The sequence below is a fragment of the Calonectris borealis genome, chromosome 3, assembly GCF_964195595.1.
Source record: "Calonectris borealis chromosome 3, bCalBor7.hap1.2, whole genome shotgun sequence".
Classification (NCBI taxonomy): domain Eukaryota; kingdom Metazoa; phylum Chordata; class Aves; order Procellariiformes; family Procellariidae; genus Calonectris; species Calonectris borealis.
Window position 1 is genome coordinate 53,052,163 of NC_134314.1, and position 15,053 is coordinate 53,067,215.

General features: G+C 36.9%; 1 protein-coding gene across 2 annotated transcripts in view; it reads left to right on the top strand.

Moving 5' to 3' along the window:
- Positions 1-15,053, top strand: part of SLC16A10 (solute carrier family 16 member 10) — a 78,032-nt gene that overhangs the window by 57,261 nt on the left and 5,718 nt on the right. For both annotated transcript variants that reach the window (XM_075145675.1, XM_075145676.1), the window contains 2 exons: positions 11,198-11,341; positions 13,940-14,168. In XM_075145675.1, the coding sequence (XP_075001776.1) occupies positions 11,198-11,341; positions 13,940-14,168 (373 nt within the window). The remainder of the gene's footprint in view (positions 1-11,197; positions 11,342-13,939; positions 14,169-15,053) is intronic.

Sequence of the window (15,053 nt, forward strand, 5' to 3'; positions counted from 1 at the left end):
TTCTTTCCTGGTATTCCTCAATGTTGATCTGGCAGTATTTATTCTTAGCTAGATTGTCCACTTTTGACATTGGGGGTGGTGGTGGGAAAAGAAAAATTATTTCCTACTTTATACTTGTAATTGTTGTGAAAGCATATTTAAACTATATTTTCCAAATAAATACTGGAGAACAAAAAAACCACAAGGACAGACAAAATAGAAACTGAAAAGAATAAAACAAATGTTTTCTATTTTTTCAGAAGTAAAAATAAATGAAAGTTTTTACAAAAAATATTTTAGGTAGCAGGTATACTCAGATACAAGCAATAAGATGATGTTGAAGGATAAGAGCAAAGCAGTCTTCCTCAGGTCTACGCAATACTAGCAGATTGAAAGGTCTGAGTTACATTATGATCTCCTTTGTATCAGTCTCTAACAGCACACTAGTTAATGTACTCTTGCATAATATAAACTATTCTAACAGCGTGCTTTTTTTTTTTTGAAAATGCTATTTTAATGGTAAACTCAGTATCTTGTCTTTGGATGCTTGAAGCATCTTGACCTGAACTAAACTCTTCAAGCTCCACAAGTGCCTAGAAGCCCGAGATCACAGTTGACATTCTTTCCTGCTATTCTCATACAGAGTAAAGAAAACTCATCACCAAAATTAAGTGAAGAACCTTCCTTCACTCACAGACCATTTTTTGTGTCCAGTTTCTGCTCCAAAAAGAGCTGCATAGAAACCCCCTGTGCTTTTTAGAGCCTGTTCAGACTTGAGAATTTCTTTCCATGTATTTTGAATTTTTCTTTGAGGAAATCCTGGAACCTAGCTCTTTCCATTTGATTGCCAGTAGTTGTCAAGCAGTGAGCTATTTTTCAGGTTCTTTTCTGATGATTGAGTTGAAATTTGTCATTACTACTGAGCAGAATATTTCCTAGGAAAAGGGAGAAGTGGTTTGGATTGCTCCAGGCAGGAAAGAAAACTAACATAAATGCCTGTATCCTGAGTAAGGGATATATCTCTCTGTGAGGAGGGGAGACTATCATTATCTTTTCGTTGTGTTTTAAATGAAAATACGACTACTTGATTCAATTTCTCTGGGCCCTGACCTGGTATATATTTGGCAGTGTATTTGGGACTTCCATCTAGAATTGAGACTCTTGCAAGAGCTTTTTTCTGTGTTTCCCAGTAGAACGAGACAGGCACTTCACCCAGCTCTGTGAAAGCTGAGGTGATTATGACCATGTCCACAAGTAGATCTCTAATATTGAAGTGTTATGGATGCCCTCAGAATTATGTGGCAGCTGAATAAAGGTTTGAGAATCTATGTTTTGATTTTGCTCACTTAAGTCCTATGGTTTAAGGAGTCTAGTCCTGAGAGACGTAATAAAAGTAGCACAAATTCTGTTGTGGAGTAAGGAAGTCAACCTCTCTTAGAAGATGACAGTAGCATTGTAACATGTAGGTAGATGAATGAATCCCTATTTTACTAGCCAGTTAATTCTATCAAGTTAGTTGCTTATTGTGTTGGTCTTCAAGATGGGTAAGAAATACAATCTTTATATTTGTAAATTTTAGAAGGGGCTACTGTAATAAGCTGCCTTCTTTTCATACAAATGAGTTGTACAATCTTGTTTGGTAATCTTACTGCTAATTCTACTTAGAGTTGAAAAATTTACTTGAGTTAAGAGTATTATTTTGTAAAATGTAAACTCATCCTTTTGTAAAAGCTTTTTGTTCCTGGCTAATTACTTTCACTGATGCAAATAAACACTTATTTTCATTCTGATCTTAGTCCAGCTTCCAGTGTTTCTCTTTGCCATCTTCCTGTCTGAGTAGTTACAGAATATGAGCTCTCTCCTAATAAGTTTTTCAGTATGGCAGATTCCAGAGACCTTGAATCAGTCTTGTAGCTGTCTTTCAAAACGTTTTTCAAGCTGAGGGGTACTCACCTCACTTGACTGGAAGACCTTTAACTTGTCTGACTAGTCCTTACAGTCCAAAGAATAAGAAGCTTCTCTGGAGAGCAATTTGGAGCATCAGGATCAGCCTTCTGAATTGCCTCTCGAATCTTTTTTTTTTTTTAATCAGTTAGGAAGACTAGCTGGCTAAAGCAGACATCTTAAGTTTAGCAGTGGGAAGACATCTTTTGTGACATGTAAATGCTGTAGCTAACACAATATTCTAATAAAGGTCTTGCTGGTTGTGTTATAATGGTGATAGCACTTCCCTTTTTCCACTTACTACTTCATTTAATTGATTAATACACAGTTAGTCCTACTTGTCCTCCCATATAGTCAACTGTAAGCTTACCTTCAGCTTCGCTGAACTGAATTGTCAGAAGCTAAATATATGCTTTCTATAAAATTTATGTAATATTTCCAGCAATGTCTAATTTAGGCAAAAATAAGGAAGGAAAGTAGGTATTTAACTGAAGTAACTATAACTACTGACAGTTCTTCATATCTTTGCACTTATTTCTGGACAAATAGCATATGCTATTATATTCCTCTTCTCAGTATTCTTTTATTTAATTTTCATTTTAAACTAGGCTAATGAAGTTTGACCTTATTTGTTTGGAAGTCAAGGTCAAGGCATTATCATCACTAGACAGAATAGTACAATAGATGTATTTTTCTTTTTTTTTTTGAAAGTTGAGGAAGACTAAACTGGATGTGTAGCAGCAGACTTGTATTAAAATTTTACTTAAGTATGCTAAATAAAATTAATCATACTATAAGCTTTTAATTTAATATTATAAAGAGGATGAACTTGCTATATTAGGTTTTAGTTGCTTCACTTCTATTAGTTGCTTTGAGAATCCATCTTAAATTGTGTTTACAACAATTAGCCAAAGTGGTGTTTTAATAAGTCCAGTGCACACAATGTTAATTATCAGTGGTTAGTGAAGTATTTTCTTGTTACTTTGGGTATTTGTACAGGATATCTTAATCCATTGTTTTGATATTCCATAATTTCTTAATCATAGCATATCATATAATATGCTTAGTTTTAATTACATAAGTTATAACCTGATAACATTTTATCACTTTAGTAAATGCCACAATGATTTGAAAAGAATTACTTACATTACGCTTCTAAAATTTAAGTAAGCGGTGATGTCAGGAAATTGCTTCCTTCAGTCATAAAGTTACTTTTAATCAAATGTGCAGCAGAGTTTTACCAAACTAGAGCTAAAAAAAAAAGTTTTCAAGTTATAATACTCCATAAGTATGTATTTGTGACTATACTAAGACATCCATCAGATCACTTCATGAATCATAGAAAATAAGACTGGAGGTATGCGAGTACTTTATCCAATTTATCCAGTGTTTTGAGTACAGACTTTGGTAAAGGACCTTTTTAAATATTGCTTTTTTAAAATCTTTTTTTCGTAAGTCATGCTTATCAAATTTCTGCTTATTGCCAGGTATTTCTTTTGGATTCTGTACGTATGGTCCATGTCTTTAATAATGAGTAATGACCAAAATAGAACATAGTAATCTAGCTGAGGCCTTACTGGTACTGAACAGTATGTGAAGGTCACATCGTGTCAAGAATTGATATATTCTATTACTTTTGCAATATGATAACATTATTAGAACATGCTGATGTTTGATCTGCTAAACCTTCAGTTCCCTTTCTAAAGAGCTGTTGACGGATTATTCTTCCATCTTGTATTCATGCATCTGATTTTTATCTCATGTAGTGTTTTTTGAATATTATTTACCTCATGATGTTTTTATGGAAATTAATCATATTTATTTCACACTATTGACTGAGATGCCAGGTTGCCAAGATCATTTTGAATTCCAGTCTTTTCCTTTACAGTGCCTGCAATAGTCATCATTAGATCTAATTTGCAAATTTAATAAGTATATTCTCTATTTTGCTGTCTATATCACTAATGAAAATGTTAAATAGCAGTAGATTTGGGCAGGTTTTTACAGAGCCCTCTTTGGCATATTCAATTTTGCAATGAATCACTAATCAAAAATAGCTTTTCCAAGCATTTGAACATCCATCTTTACAGTTGTTCTATTTAAGTCATGTATTCCAAACAGGCTCATAAGAATTGTTATGTTTGAGAGAATTTCAAAACGCTGGCCAAGGTCAAGATTTGTTACATCTGTCCTTCCCTCTGTTGTCAAGGTTTGCTACCTACCATGTAATAGAGAGAAATTAGTGTTGTTTTTCTCACAAATCTATGTTGATCCTTAGCTTATGATGTTATGTGTTAGACATTTATGAATAGTTCTGGTTTTGTTTCCTTTTCTGCTGTTATTCTGGAAATTCAAGTTAATGTGATTGACCTGTAACTCTCTAGGACTTGCTGATAGTAGCTGATTTTGGACATAGTGGCTAGTTGAGTTTTGAGAGTAAGATAGGCCCAGAAAACACTGTTTTAGGGCCACAAGGGACGGGTAGAAATGAGACTGTAAGTTGTGGGTTGTAGTCACAAATGAGAATCAATTTAAAAAAATCCTTAAAAAGGGTAAGTTATTTGACAATTTAAGTCTCGGTCCTTGTGTTAACTGAACCGAGTTAGTTCAGTTCTTACATATCCCTGGCTTTATTCCTCATTCTTGTTCTCAGTCACTGTGAGCTTCCCCAGATATGTGCGTGCCTTACCTGTCTTGCTGCTGCTGCCCAAGCCACACCAATCCACCACAATCCTTGTGCCCATTTCTTTATCCTGTCTTTTGTGGCTCCAATGGGATCCAGTCTCTGCTGGCACCTCCAGGAGCTACTAGTGGAGGATAGGACCTGAAAATATCCTGAGATGAAGTGGAGTGGAAGAGGGAAAGAGCAGAAGTCATGGACTGTCTTGTGCTGCAGTGTAGGGGTTGTCCCCCATGCTTCAGGCTTTTCTCAGTCCCTAGCATGCTTTCTTGCACTATTCCCTGAATATCTTTCAAGCCTACCAATTGGCACTCACTCTCTCAAGGCCTGAGAACTGGTTACACTGCTTTAAAATTGCCCAGGTGGCCAAGAAGGCCAACAGCATCCTGGCCTGTATCAGAAATAGTGTGGCCAGCAGGAGTAGGAAAGTGATCATGCCCCTGTACTCGGCACTGGTGAGGCCGCACCTCGAATCCTGTGTTCAGTTTTGGGCCCCTCACTACAAGAAGGACATGGAGGTGCTGGAGCGTGTCCAGAGGAGGGCAACGAAGCTGGTGAAGGGCCTGGAGCACAAGTCTTATGAGGAGCGGCTGAGGGAACTGGGGCTGTTTAGCCTGGAGAAGAGGAGGCTGAGGGGAGACCTCATCGCGCTCTAGAACTCCCTGAAAGGAGGTTGTAGCGAGGTGGGTGTTGGTCTCTTCTCCCAAGTAACACGCGATAGGACAAGAGGAAATGGCCTCAAGTTGCACCAAGGGAGGTTTAGATTGGACATTAGGAAAAATTTCTTTGCTGAAAGAGTGGTCAGGCCTTGGAACAGGCTGCCCAGGGAAGTGGTTGAGTCACTGTCCCTGGAAGTATTTAAAAGACATGTAGATGAGGCGCTTAGGGACATGGTTTAGTGGGCATGGTGGTGTTGGATTGACGGTTGGACTCGATGATCTTAGAGGTCTTTTCCAACCTTAATGATTCTATGATTCCAAAAATGATTAGCATTTGTGACTCTTAAGTAGAAAAAGTGTTTGTCTTGGTTTCTCCAATTTAAGTTTTCTGCTATCAGTTGCCGATTTTGATATCTGGGATCATACTCATCCTCCACATGCTCTTAAAGATAACACTAACAGCTCTGAGATTTTATTTTTATATTATTTAGGGCAAATTTCTTCAGGACTAGCTATTTTTTGGGGAAAAAACAAACAGTTTTAACTATATAGTTGTCAACCTGAGTTTTTCTTAATCTAATCTGAATTCTTAATCTTTTTTATGTTAAATAGGCTTAAGAGTTAACTGTTATGTTCAGTTTTACTTAAATTCAGATTATACTTGTTCTGAATCTTCATGATGTATGGTTTATTCTGTTTAATCTGCTTTACTTAGTGGAATAATAAAAAAATTCCCTATTGCCATGTAATAATCACCTTGTTTCTTTAATTCTCTCCTTGTTCATTATGTAGATTAAATTGACCAGAGATAGAAAGAGGAAGTATCACTGTTGTGGCAAGTATGTGAACAGGAATTATTTTGAAGGTGTGTATATGCATATTTTTGTCATGTGAAGACACTTAATTTCTAAAAAATGCTACTGTATCCATCTCGGGCTGATGGCACTCCTTTAAAAATGGATCTGCGTTAGGTGTTAGTAATGCTATTTCATGTCTCTTTAACATGAAGAACATTGTTTCAGTAGATGTTCAGGAGTCAGGAGTTGCTGGTTTGTTTGCTAATTTTTGGCTCATCAGTAAAAGTTTCTTTGGAGTCTGGACCAGAAATGTATTCGCATTAAATGATCTTCCCTGTGCCTAGTATCATACAGTTCTCTGGCAACCAAGTTCCTTTCTCTGATTCCTGCCCCCTTCATTTTTGTGGTGAGTCCTTATGTTAGAGAATAAAGAGTGATTCGTCCAGAGTTACTTTATGCTCTGTTTTTCAGCACATCCTGAAACTTTCAATCTTCCAGGACAGTTCACTGCAAAGTTCTTGATATATCTTTATCAAGGCAACAGTTAGTATTTTTGTCTAGGCCTTTGAAGGAGTCGGCTGTTCAGGCATGTGGTTGACTTGTTCATTGAAGGAAGGCTGGTGTGTGATGGCACTAACAGTACAGAAAGATTTGTGCATCATCAGTAAGGCTGTTCTTTTCTCAAGGGAGAGGTGTGTGAAATAAACCTAAGCTCTTAGTTTTCTGAATTTTGGAGATCTAATCGTAGTCTTGAAGATGAGCACCACTGTAATTTTTCTACATATACCCACTCCATTTGTGTCCTGTCAGTTGCTAATACCCTTCCTTGGACGTGCACTTAGTTTATTTTTGTCTTTTGCCTTTCATGCACTTACAGCTAGGGAGAAAAAAATTCTGAGTGATGGAATGACAAGACCATCATGTCTTCTAATAATACTGAATGGGTTTTTGAAGGCCACGGTAATAATAATCAAATCAATAGATTATGGAGGTATTGCCATGCCTAGATTAATGGCTAAGTCTCATACATTATACAAGTCTAGAATTATTTTGGGTGTCTGGATTTAAAATTGTTGCATGGCTAAGAGGGCCAATTAGTACTGAAAAAACAATGTTATTAAAGCAGTTCTGGATATTGCAAGTGCTTATAGTTCAGGGCAGATTGCATACCATGAGCCCTATGATTGATTCAGTCTCTGATCATAGGTTTTGCCTGTAAGGTCATGTTTTAGACTCATCTGACACCGAGTGTAAAGCTTCGTCTTCGTTACTTACAGGCACAGCTCACCACTTTGCATTCCAAGGAAGCAGAGTTTTGCCTGGATTTCTATAGAACTCAAGCACTTCTGGAAAGCATGAAGAATGAAAAGTGTTTGTAGGCTATCCTTTTTATTTTCCTGTCTGGAAAGAAAAATCAAAACCAAAAGAACCCCCCTCAGCTCTTTCAGAAAACTGTTAATTTGGAGCGGTTAGGAATAGTATCTACAATTTACACAATGGTACCAGCAGTACTCTGTAAACATTTCCTTTTTTCATTCAGAACCAGTGTAAGGATAGTGTCAGACATCAGGACTTGCATCAGGACTTGAAGAAAATGCGGGGTTTTATGTGCTCAAACTTTTCTAGGTTATCTATTGCTGTTGGCCATCTCTTTTGGTGAGAAAGATTGCATTGCATTTAGCCTACTAAAGCTTTACTTGATTGGGAATTCCCAAAATGGAATATACACAGGAGGAAAGCAGTTGACAGAGAAAGAATTATTTCTTACTAGTTCATTACGACTTCTTTCAGGTTCAGGTTCTTTGTCGTTGGAAAAAGGAACTGGAGTTATACTCAGATTGCTCTCTCTTTGATTCAGTGCATGAATACAGCTGAAATTTGTGTGCATTGGAAGATCTTGGCAAAATCTGGGTCTTGGTTGGATGGAGAGAGGTTAGCTAAGGCAGTGTATCTGAAAGCATTCCAGCTACTACCAAGTGGCTAATCTTTCTTCTAGTCTCATCCTAACAATAATGAGAATTTGGACAATAAGATCTGTCTTTGTATGCATTACCCTGATTATAGAGAGCAAGGGTATAAGATAAAATGCTGGTGCCAGGGATGCATTCAGTTATGTTGTCCACTGTCTATGTCTTGATTTGGAAAATTGCATTGTACAAAGATAACTTATTTTAAAATAGTAAAGAAGCTGTTCTAGTCTGGAAGATCTTGTACTGGTTGGCTTAGGCAAAATTACAGGCCTTTTCTACATTTGGAAAAATCAGACCTGCAATTCAGCATGCACACAGCTCTAATGAGAGTGAAGAGCTAGCTACATTACGGAGAACAGACAAAAGCCATAGGGAAATACTTTGGCCTTTGATGTGTCTGCTGTGTGCCTGGGTCGCCACTTGACTGCTGTAGATAATGCCTAAAGAGTCATATAATTACAGCCTGTATAGTTCTGCAATGACAAGAGCGTTAATGCATGAAATGCTGCCTGAGAAGGTTCACAAGTAATTGCCAATCATGGGATTTTTGAGTAGTTCTATCAGTTAAAAATCTGTGGAAATCTGAATTTCGTTTAAGCTACTTCATTATAAATAATGTATTTAACCTATAGTTACAAGAAATGTATCTAAGTCCATAGTGAGTTAGCATTTACAGTACTGAATTAATCCTGAATCGCTCTATTTTCAGATATTCGGTTAATAATACTGCTGTTACTTACAGCTCACTTAATGACAATCGCTGAAGATTGAATATGCTGCTAAGGATCAGAGGGTCAGCTCTGAGATCAGACCAGGTCGCTCAGGGTTTGGGTGCACTTGGGTCTGGAAAACCTCAAAAGAAGACGACCGAACAAGCTCTCTGGGCAGCCACTGCCTACTGCCCTCCTGGGGAAAAAGTTTTTCCTTACACCTAGCTGGAAGGTCTCTTTAAGGTTATGGTGTGCTTAAGAGGAGTGAAACAAAAAAAACCCTCAACTAATTTAGATATTTGAAGATGAGTAGTGGTTTTTTTCCTACTTAAGGAGTTGATTGAATCCAATATTTTCCCCCATTGAATAAGAAGACAGCATTTCACCCTTGAGAGTGCTGCTTTGCAAAATCCAGTTATTCAGTTGCACATGCAGGGTTAATAGTTATCTAGACATAGAGTTTTATCTTACCTCTTGAAAAGCCTCTGGGGAGTGGATGAATCAGGTCTGCTAATTAAACAAGCTAGAGGCTGCAGAAACATGGAAGTGGAACAGGTGAGAAGAATGGCAGAAAATACCTTGGCTTCACTTGCTGGCTGGGCCAGCAGGTGTTGACAAGCACAACACCTGTTGTAGGTAGGGGTGGGAAAACTGTCAGCTTTTCCTCTTCTCGCCTTTGACAGAAAGGGAATAAATAGAACAACTTATCTTTTATGTTTAAATCTCATTCCAGAGGAAAAATTTCATCAGATTCTGTTCCCAAATGTGTCTTAAAAAGCAAAGCAAAAAAACCCCTCAAAAATAGAAACAGCAAGCATCTGTCTTCAATTGAAGTTAAAAGTTATTCTTTAAAAACAAAACAAAACCACTAACCCTTATTTTTTATTTCCTTTCTGACAAAATCAATTATGTTGGACAAATTAATACTAGATTTAATGGACTTTCTGTGACATGTAAACAAAACCTGACTGATTTTATACTTAACAAAAGCACCATCACTCAGCAAATCCTGTTTATTTTGGAAAAAAAAAGGCACTGCTTGTGTATTAACACTCTGGCCAGGAAAGAATCTTGCCTATTTTGCTCTAGAAGTATTTACTAAAACTGAACTTTTCCATTTTCTAAACAGGAGAATAACGGTTCTCTAGTTTGAAGTGATGTCACATAGTCAGAATTAATAACAAAAAATTGGTGTGCAGCTTTTGCTATCCAGGTCTGTCAGCCTGTGGTCACCTTGGCCTTCAAATGTTTTTACTACATCTTTCCTAAAAATCAGTTTCTTCTGTTTGCTTCTTCACACCTGTGAGTCTTTAGAGTTTCTTGTTTGGAACTAGTTACGAGCACAGAGATTGCAGGACTATGCAAATGACTTCTCTTCTAATGCCCACTTGGGCATATTTGGTATTGTTAAGTGTGTTTCAAAAAGTGATTGTGCAAAAAATCTTTCTTATGGGTAATTTCTGGTCTTCATGGTTGATTTAAAAACAAAAAACCAACCAAACAAAAAAACCCCAAAACCAACCAAACAAAAAAAGCTCCAAAACCACCACAAACAAACAAAAAACACTGTGGAACCAGACAGAATATAAAAAATCCAAATCCATCACGCCAGTCTTATGATTTCTTTTTTTAACATGACTTGAAAGGTTAGAATGACTGACACTGGTAGTTGATGGTCTACTGTCAGGACCGTCGGTCAGTTGCTTTAGTTCTTTAGGTTGAAGTGGCTGATAAATCATTCTTCCAGTTTGCCCTATTCATTGTTGCTGTAGCTGCCCCCTCTCCTGGAAGTGCTTGCTGGTGTGTTTGGCACTGCAGGTGGTTCCTGCTCCTCTTCCTCCTTGCCCCTGGAAGTCACGGTGATCATGGATGTCAGGATGAGGCAGCCTGGGGGGCCCCTCCTATTCGCAGAGGGGCAGAGTTGGAGGCCAGACAGTGCTTCTTGCTCCTGCCTTGGGCTATGTTAAAAGTTTGGTAGCATGTATCTCTGTCTTAATGCACAATACTGTGGTGATATTCATTAATCATTCAGTACCTTCAGACCTGAGAGCATGCCCCAGCCAGTGAAGCAACCAGCTCTAGCCAGCCCTTGTGGATTCTGTGTTATGTTAAATCTATGACTAGTAAATTAAATGTGGTTGGGGAGAACACTTCTAGGTTCTTTTCAATTTTCTTGGTATCAGACACAGCCTTGGTGTTTTCCTGAGTTAAGTTCCTTAATTGTGAATAAAGCAGCAACATATTTCAGATTGTTTTTGTTGTATTGCACTTAATACTGATAAGCCAGTGCAAAACTTATTCTAAAATCTGTAAAAGCAGAGTAAGTTAATTGACCATTTGTAGCCATATTTGTAAGTCCGAGATTCACAGATTACTTCTATTTAACTCAACTTTTCTAAGGTCTATCTTCCTTTTAATTCTAAAGCCAGTTTATTTTCTCAACCCTCTTTTTAAACAGATGAAGCATGTAAAAGACAGATTTGGTGACAGCGTGCCAGAAGAAGTGCTTCTGCTGTGTCTAGGCATTACTTCAGGAGTTGGCAGATTGATCTTCGGCAGAGTTGCAGATTATATTCCTGGTGCAAAAAAAGTTTATTTACAGGTATGTCTTCACACTGTTCTGAAGGAATATACAAACAATATTCTGAAGGCTTTGGTTGCAGGTGCTATTAAGTAACCAGAATTAACGGATTGGAGATTCAAATTTTAGAAATTTCAAAACTCTAGGAAACTCAACGTATGGTTTTTAATACTAGGAGCCTTTGGTGCGAAGTTCATGAATCTGATGGGTTTTTTTTCTCTTTTTAATGCTAAGAAAACATGACTACTACCTACTAGCTGGGAATGAAAGAAATTACTAATCGTTAGCATGTGAGTGAGAAAACCTTTGGGGATTCTCTAGATTCTGCTTTCCCTGTTTTATTCAATGATTTCATAATGGTTGCAGAAAGATTAATTTTTTTTCCCTATGTTCCTCCATTAAGGATTTAGGATCTCTTTGCTTGATCTTTTATAGGTGATGATTTGGTGTCAAGTATGTTCTTTTCATAGTGCACACTGGTAAAGCCTCAGGAATGTAAGAGGTGCTTAGTTGAAGAGATTTTGTTGAATGAAGGGGGTTACTTGCAGAAAGTCACAGCTTCCAGAAATGCTGAAGCTTGGGGATGAGGGAGGATATACACTTTCCCCTCCACACTTATAAATGATTTTTTTTTTTTGAGAAAGTAACACTGTTAGTGTAGATTTTTGGACAAGCTTTAGTTAATAACTTCCATGTTATCAACCACTGGGTGTTCTTGCTTTGTTGTTTTAAAATGAGTAACAAGGGAGACATCTAATGGCTATTATCTGCACTACATTATTGAAAACAAAAATTCTTAGGAAAGAACCACCTTTCTGAAGATGGAGTATTTGTTGCCATAGTTACATTAAATTTAGATTCCCTGATGATAGAGACTGGGACTGTATCTCATTCATTTGCATTGATTTAATACCTGTTGTTACACTTTCAGGAAAGTCAATATCAAGATAAAAAGTGAAAAGGCAGTATTGAGATGTTACACATGATCTACAAAGGACAAATACCAAACTTGCAGTAAAACTACAAGCTTTTTTATTCTTTTCCTTGAATAGCTAGAACTGAAAACCACGGACTTTTGTTTAGGGCATGAACTAGGATGCTTCTGAATACTGTTGGTTTCACCTAGTTTTAAGCAGGAAAAACACGTTCACTTTTCCTAAGCCATGCCCCAGCATCTTCAGCTCTCCTGTTTCAAAGCAGCATTTTTAAGGGAAAGTGAATATTCACCTCAAGTAGTATTATGGATTGTCCAACAGTTCATACTAACATCTTATCTTGTGCAAAAATTATTTCAGAATTAATTTTAACTAATGCAAATGAAACATCTTTCTTCTTAGAACTTTACTGTCTCATAATTGAACAACTTAAGAGTTCTACCCAGCAAGTTCAACCTTCATCTTTCAGTTTCTGCATTCTTTTTTACGGACCTGTTTTGCTGGATTTTGCTTTATAACACAAAGAATCTTGTCAACAATATCTTGTTTAGAGTTTGTCTACAGATAACCACATTACTACCTAGATATAAACTCATCTCACACAGTATTTGTATTTTCCGTATCAGAATACAGAGGTGAAGAAATTCTCAGTTCTATCGTTAAGTTCCTATAAGAAGCCCAGTTCTTCAGTGTTTCTATTTCTATACCATACTTCAGATGTTTCACAAGTTTTTTTTAGTATGCTAAATAAAGTACATTACCTAAAAGAATTGTTATGCTGTCCCAAAAATTGTTTCATCTAGCTGTCTGCTTAAAGACTTTTCCTAATGAAGTAATTTATTTGATGTCACTTATCCATCAAAAAATTGTGATGTCTAGTAGTTTTTAAGTGACCTTGTTTTTCTTTAATGGTCTACAAGTGACCAATGCATAATGCATATGTCTCGTTTGGAAAATGTGTTTGTGCAGTTAGGTGGGACATTGGTTTCCTATGCTGACATATGGATGGTGCACAAGCAAAATGCTTACCTTTTTTATTTTTTTTAATTCTGCTTCATTTTGCTGAAAGACAGAGTTTTATTCCTTTAACTTACAACAGACAAGTAATAATCTTAATCTAAGACTATAATATAACATCTTTGTAAGTATGCGTGGCTACAGGAATACAGCAAGATACCTTTATGTGGAAAAATTGAAATGAGACTTTCAAATACCACCTCTGTTGAATATAAGGACCCTGAAGTAATCACTTATAATACTGGTATTTTTACTGAAATTACAACAGTGAGGAGTCTAATTACAGTGTTTTAGCTATATTAGACTTCTGATATTTTTGTGGCTTTCATTTGTGAAAAGAGCGGAGAGTAACTTTTAAAAAAATGTTGGTGCATGAGAAATGACCTTACATAATCACTGCATGGTAGTTGATTACAAATGCATCTTGAAAACTTGTGAACTGGGTAGTGGGATTTCTTTGATTGCATGTCATGACAGTTATATGTGTTTGTTTTATCTTGGTATGTAACTTCCAATGGTGGTAATCCATGGAGACTGCTTATATTTATTTTAAAGGAAATACAGGCAGACAACTTAATTCACTACAAATGCAAGAAAGCTCATCTGTTCCCTTTATCTTTGCTGATTTGATGCAACTTGTTTTTATTTTTTCCTTGGTCATGTTTAGGTGGCCTCATTCTTCTTTATTGGACTGATGTCTATGATGATTCCACTGTGCCACGTCTTTGGAGGTCTCATTGCTGTCTGTCTCTTCATGGGCCTGTTTGATGGCTGCTTCATTTGCATTATGGCTCCTATTGCCTTTGAGCTTGTTGGGGCTCAGGATGTCTCCCAGGCCATAGGATTTCTACTAGGACTCATGTCAATTCCCATGACAGTTGGTCCACCCATTGCAGGTAAGTATAGATATGGTCTGTAGCTGTAAATATGTTTCTACGGTTGCATGATTTCTTGGCCATATTTTCTGTTCCTACATCATATGCACTTACATTGGAAGTTTTCTCGGTACGTGCTCCAGAGTATATGGTGAATTTAACTGCTGCTCATGGGTTATTAATTTACTGTACTCTTTAAAGTTTGCTTCAGTCTTTTTTATTGTTATGCAGATGTAAAACATTCCTTAAAAGAAAGATAGGTTTCCAATTGGATTGAGGACCTGACATTTTCCATGCTGTTGAGGTGACAGCTTATATGTTGATTGTATTACAGAAGGACTCCAAATTAGAATCTGAAAATTAATTGGACTCCAAAATTTGCTCATGCAAAAACAATTGTGAGGATAAAAGCTCCAGTCACTTTAATTGCTGCTTATAAGTAGGAACACTGGCTTTTTTTATTCTTTGATAGGAGACTGTTTGACAAAGTACAGGTTTTGAAGATGAAAACTGCAAGTTCTTTGGGAGGTGGAAATAGCTTAAGCTACAATCCTTACTACTGATGATTTTCAATCATAATTTACCCTAAGGTCTTGTAAGTGCTACTGAAAGATACTTAGTAAGATGTAACTGAACTATGCAACATTATAAAGAACGAAATTTTAAAGCTAGTACAGCATAGACTAGGTGCTTCCTGATCTGGATACACTATCACAGCTATTATACTTAAATAGAATTTGATGAATGGGAGGAGTTTTGAGAGAGCAATTAGAGTGAATTTTTGGAACACACACTTTTTTAGTAAGAGGCTACCAGGAATGCAATATATGCAGTATATCTAGAATAGGATTAAGAGGCACCTTGATAAAAGGCAACTGTTCCCAAGAGAGGGAGAATTTCTCCAAG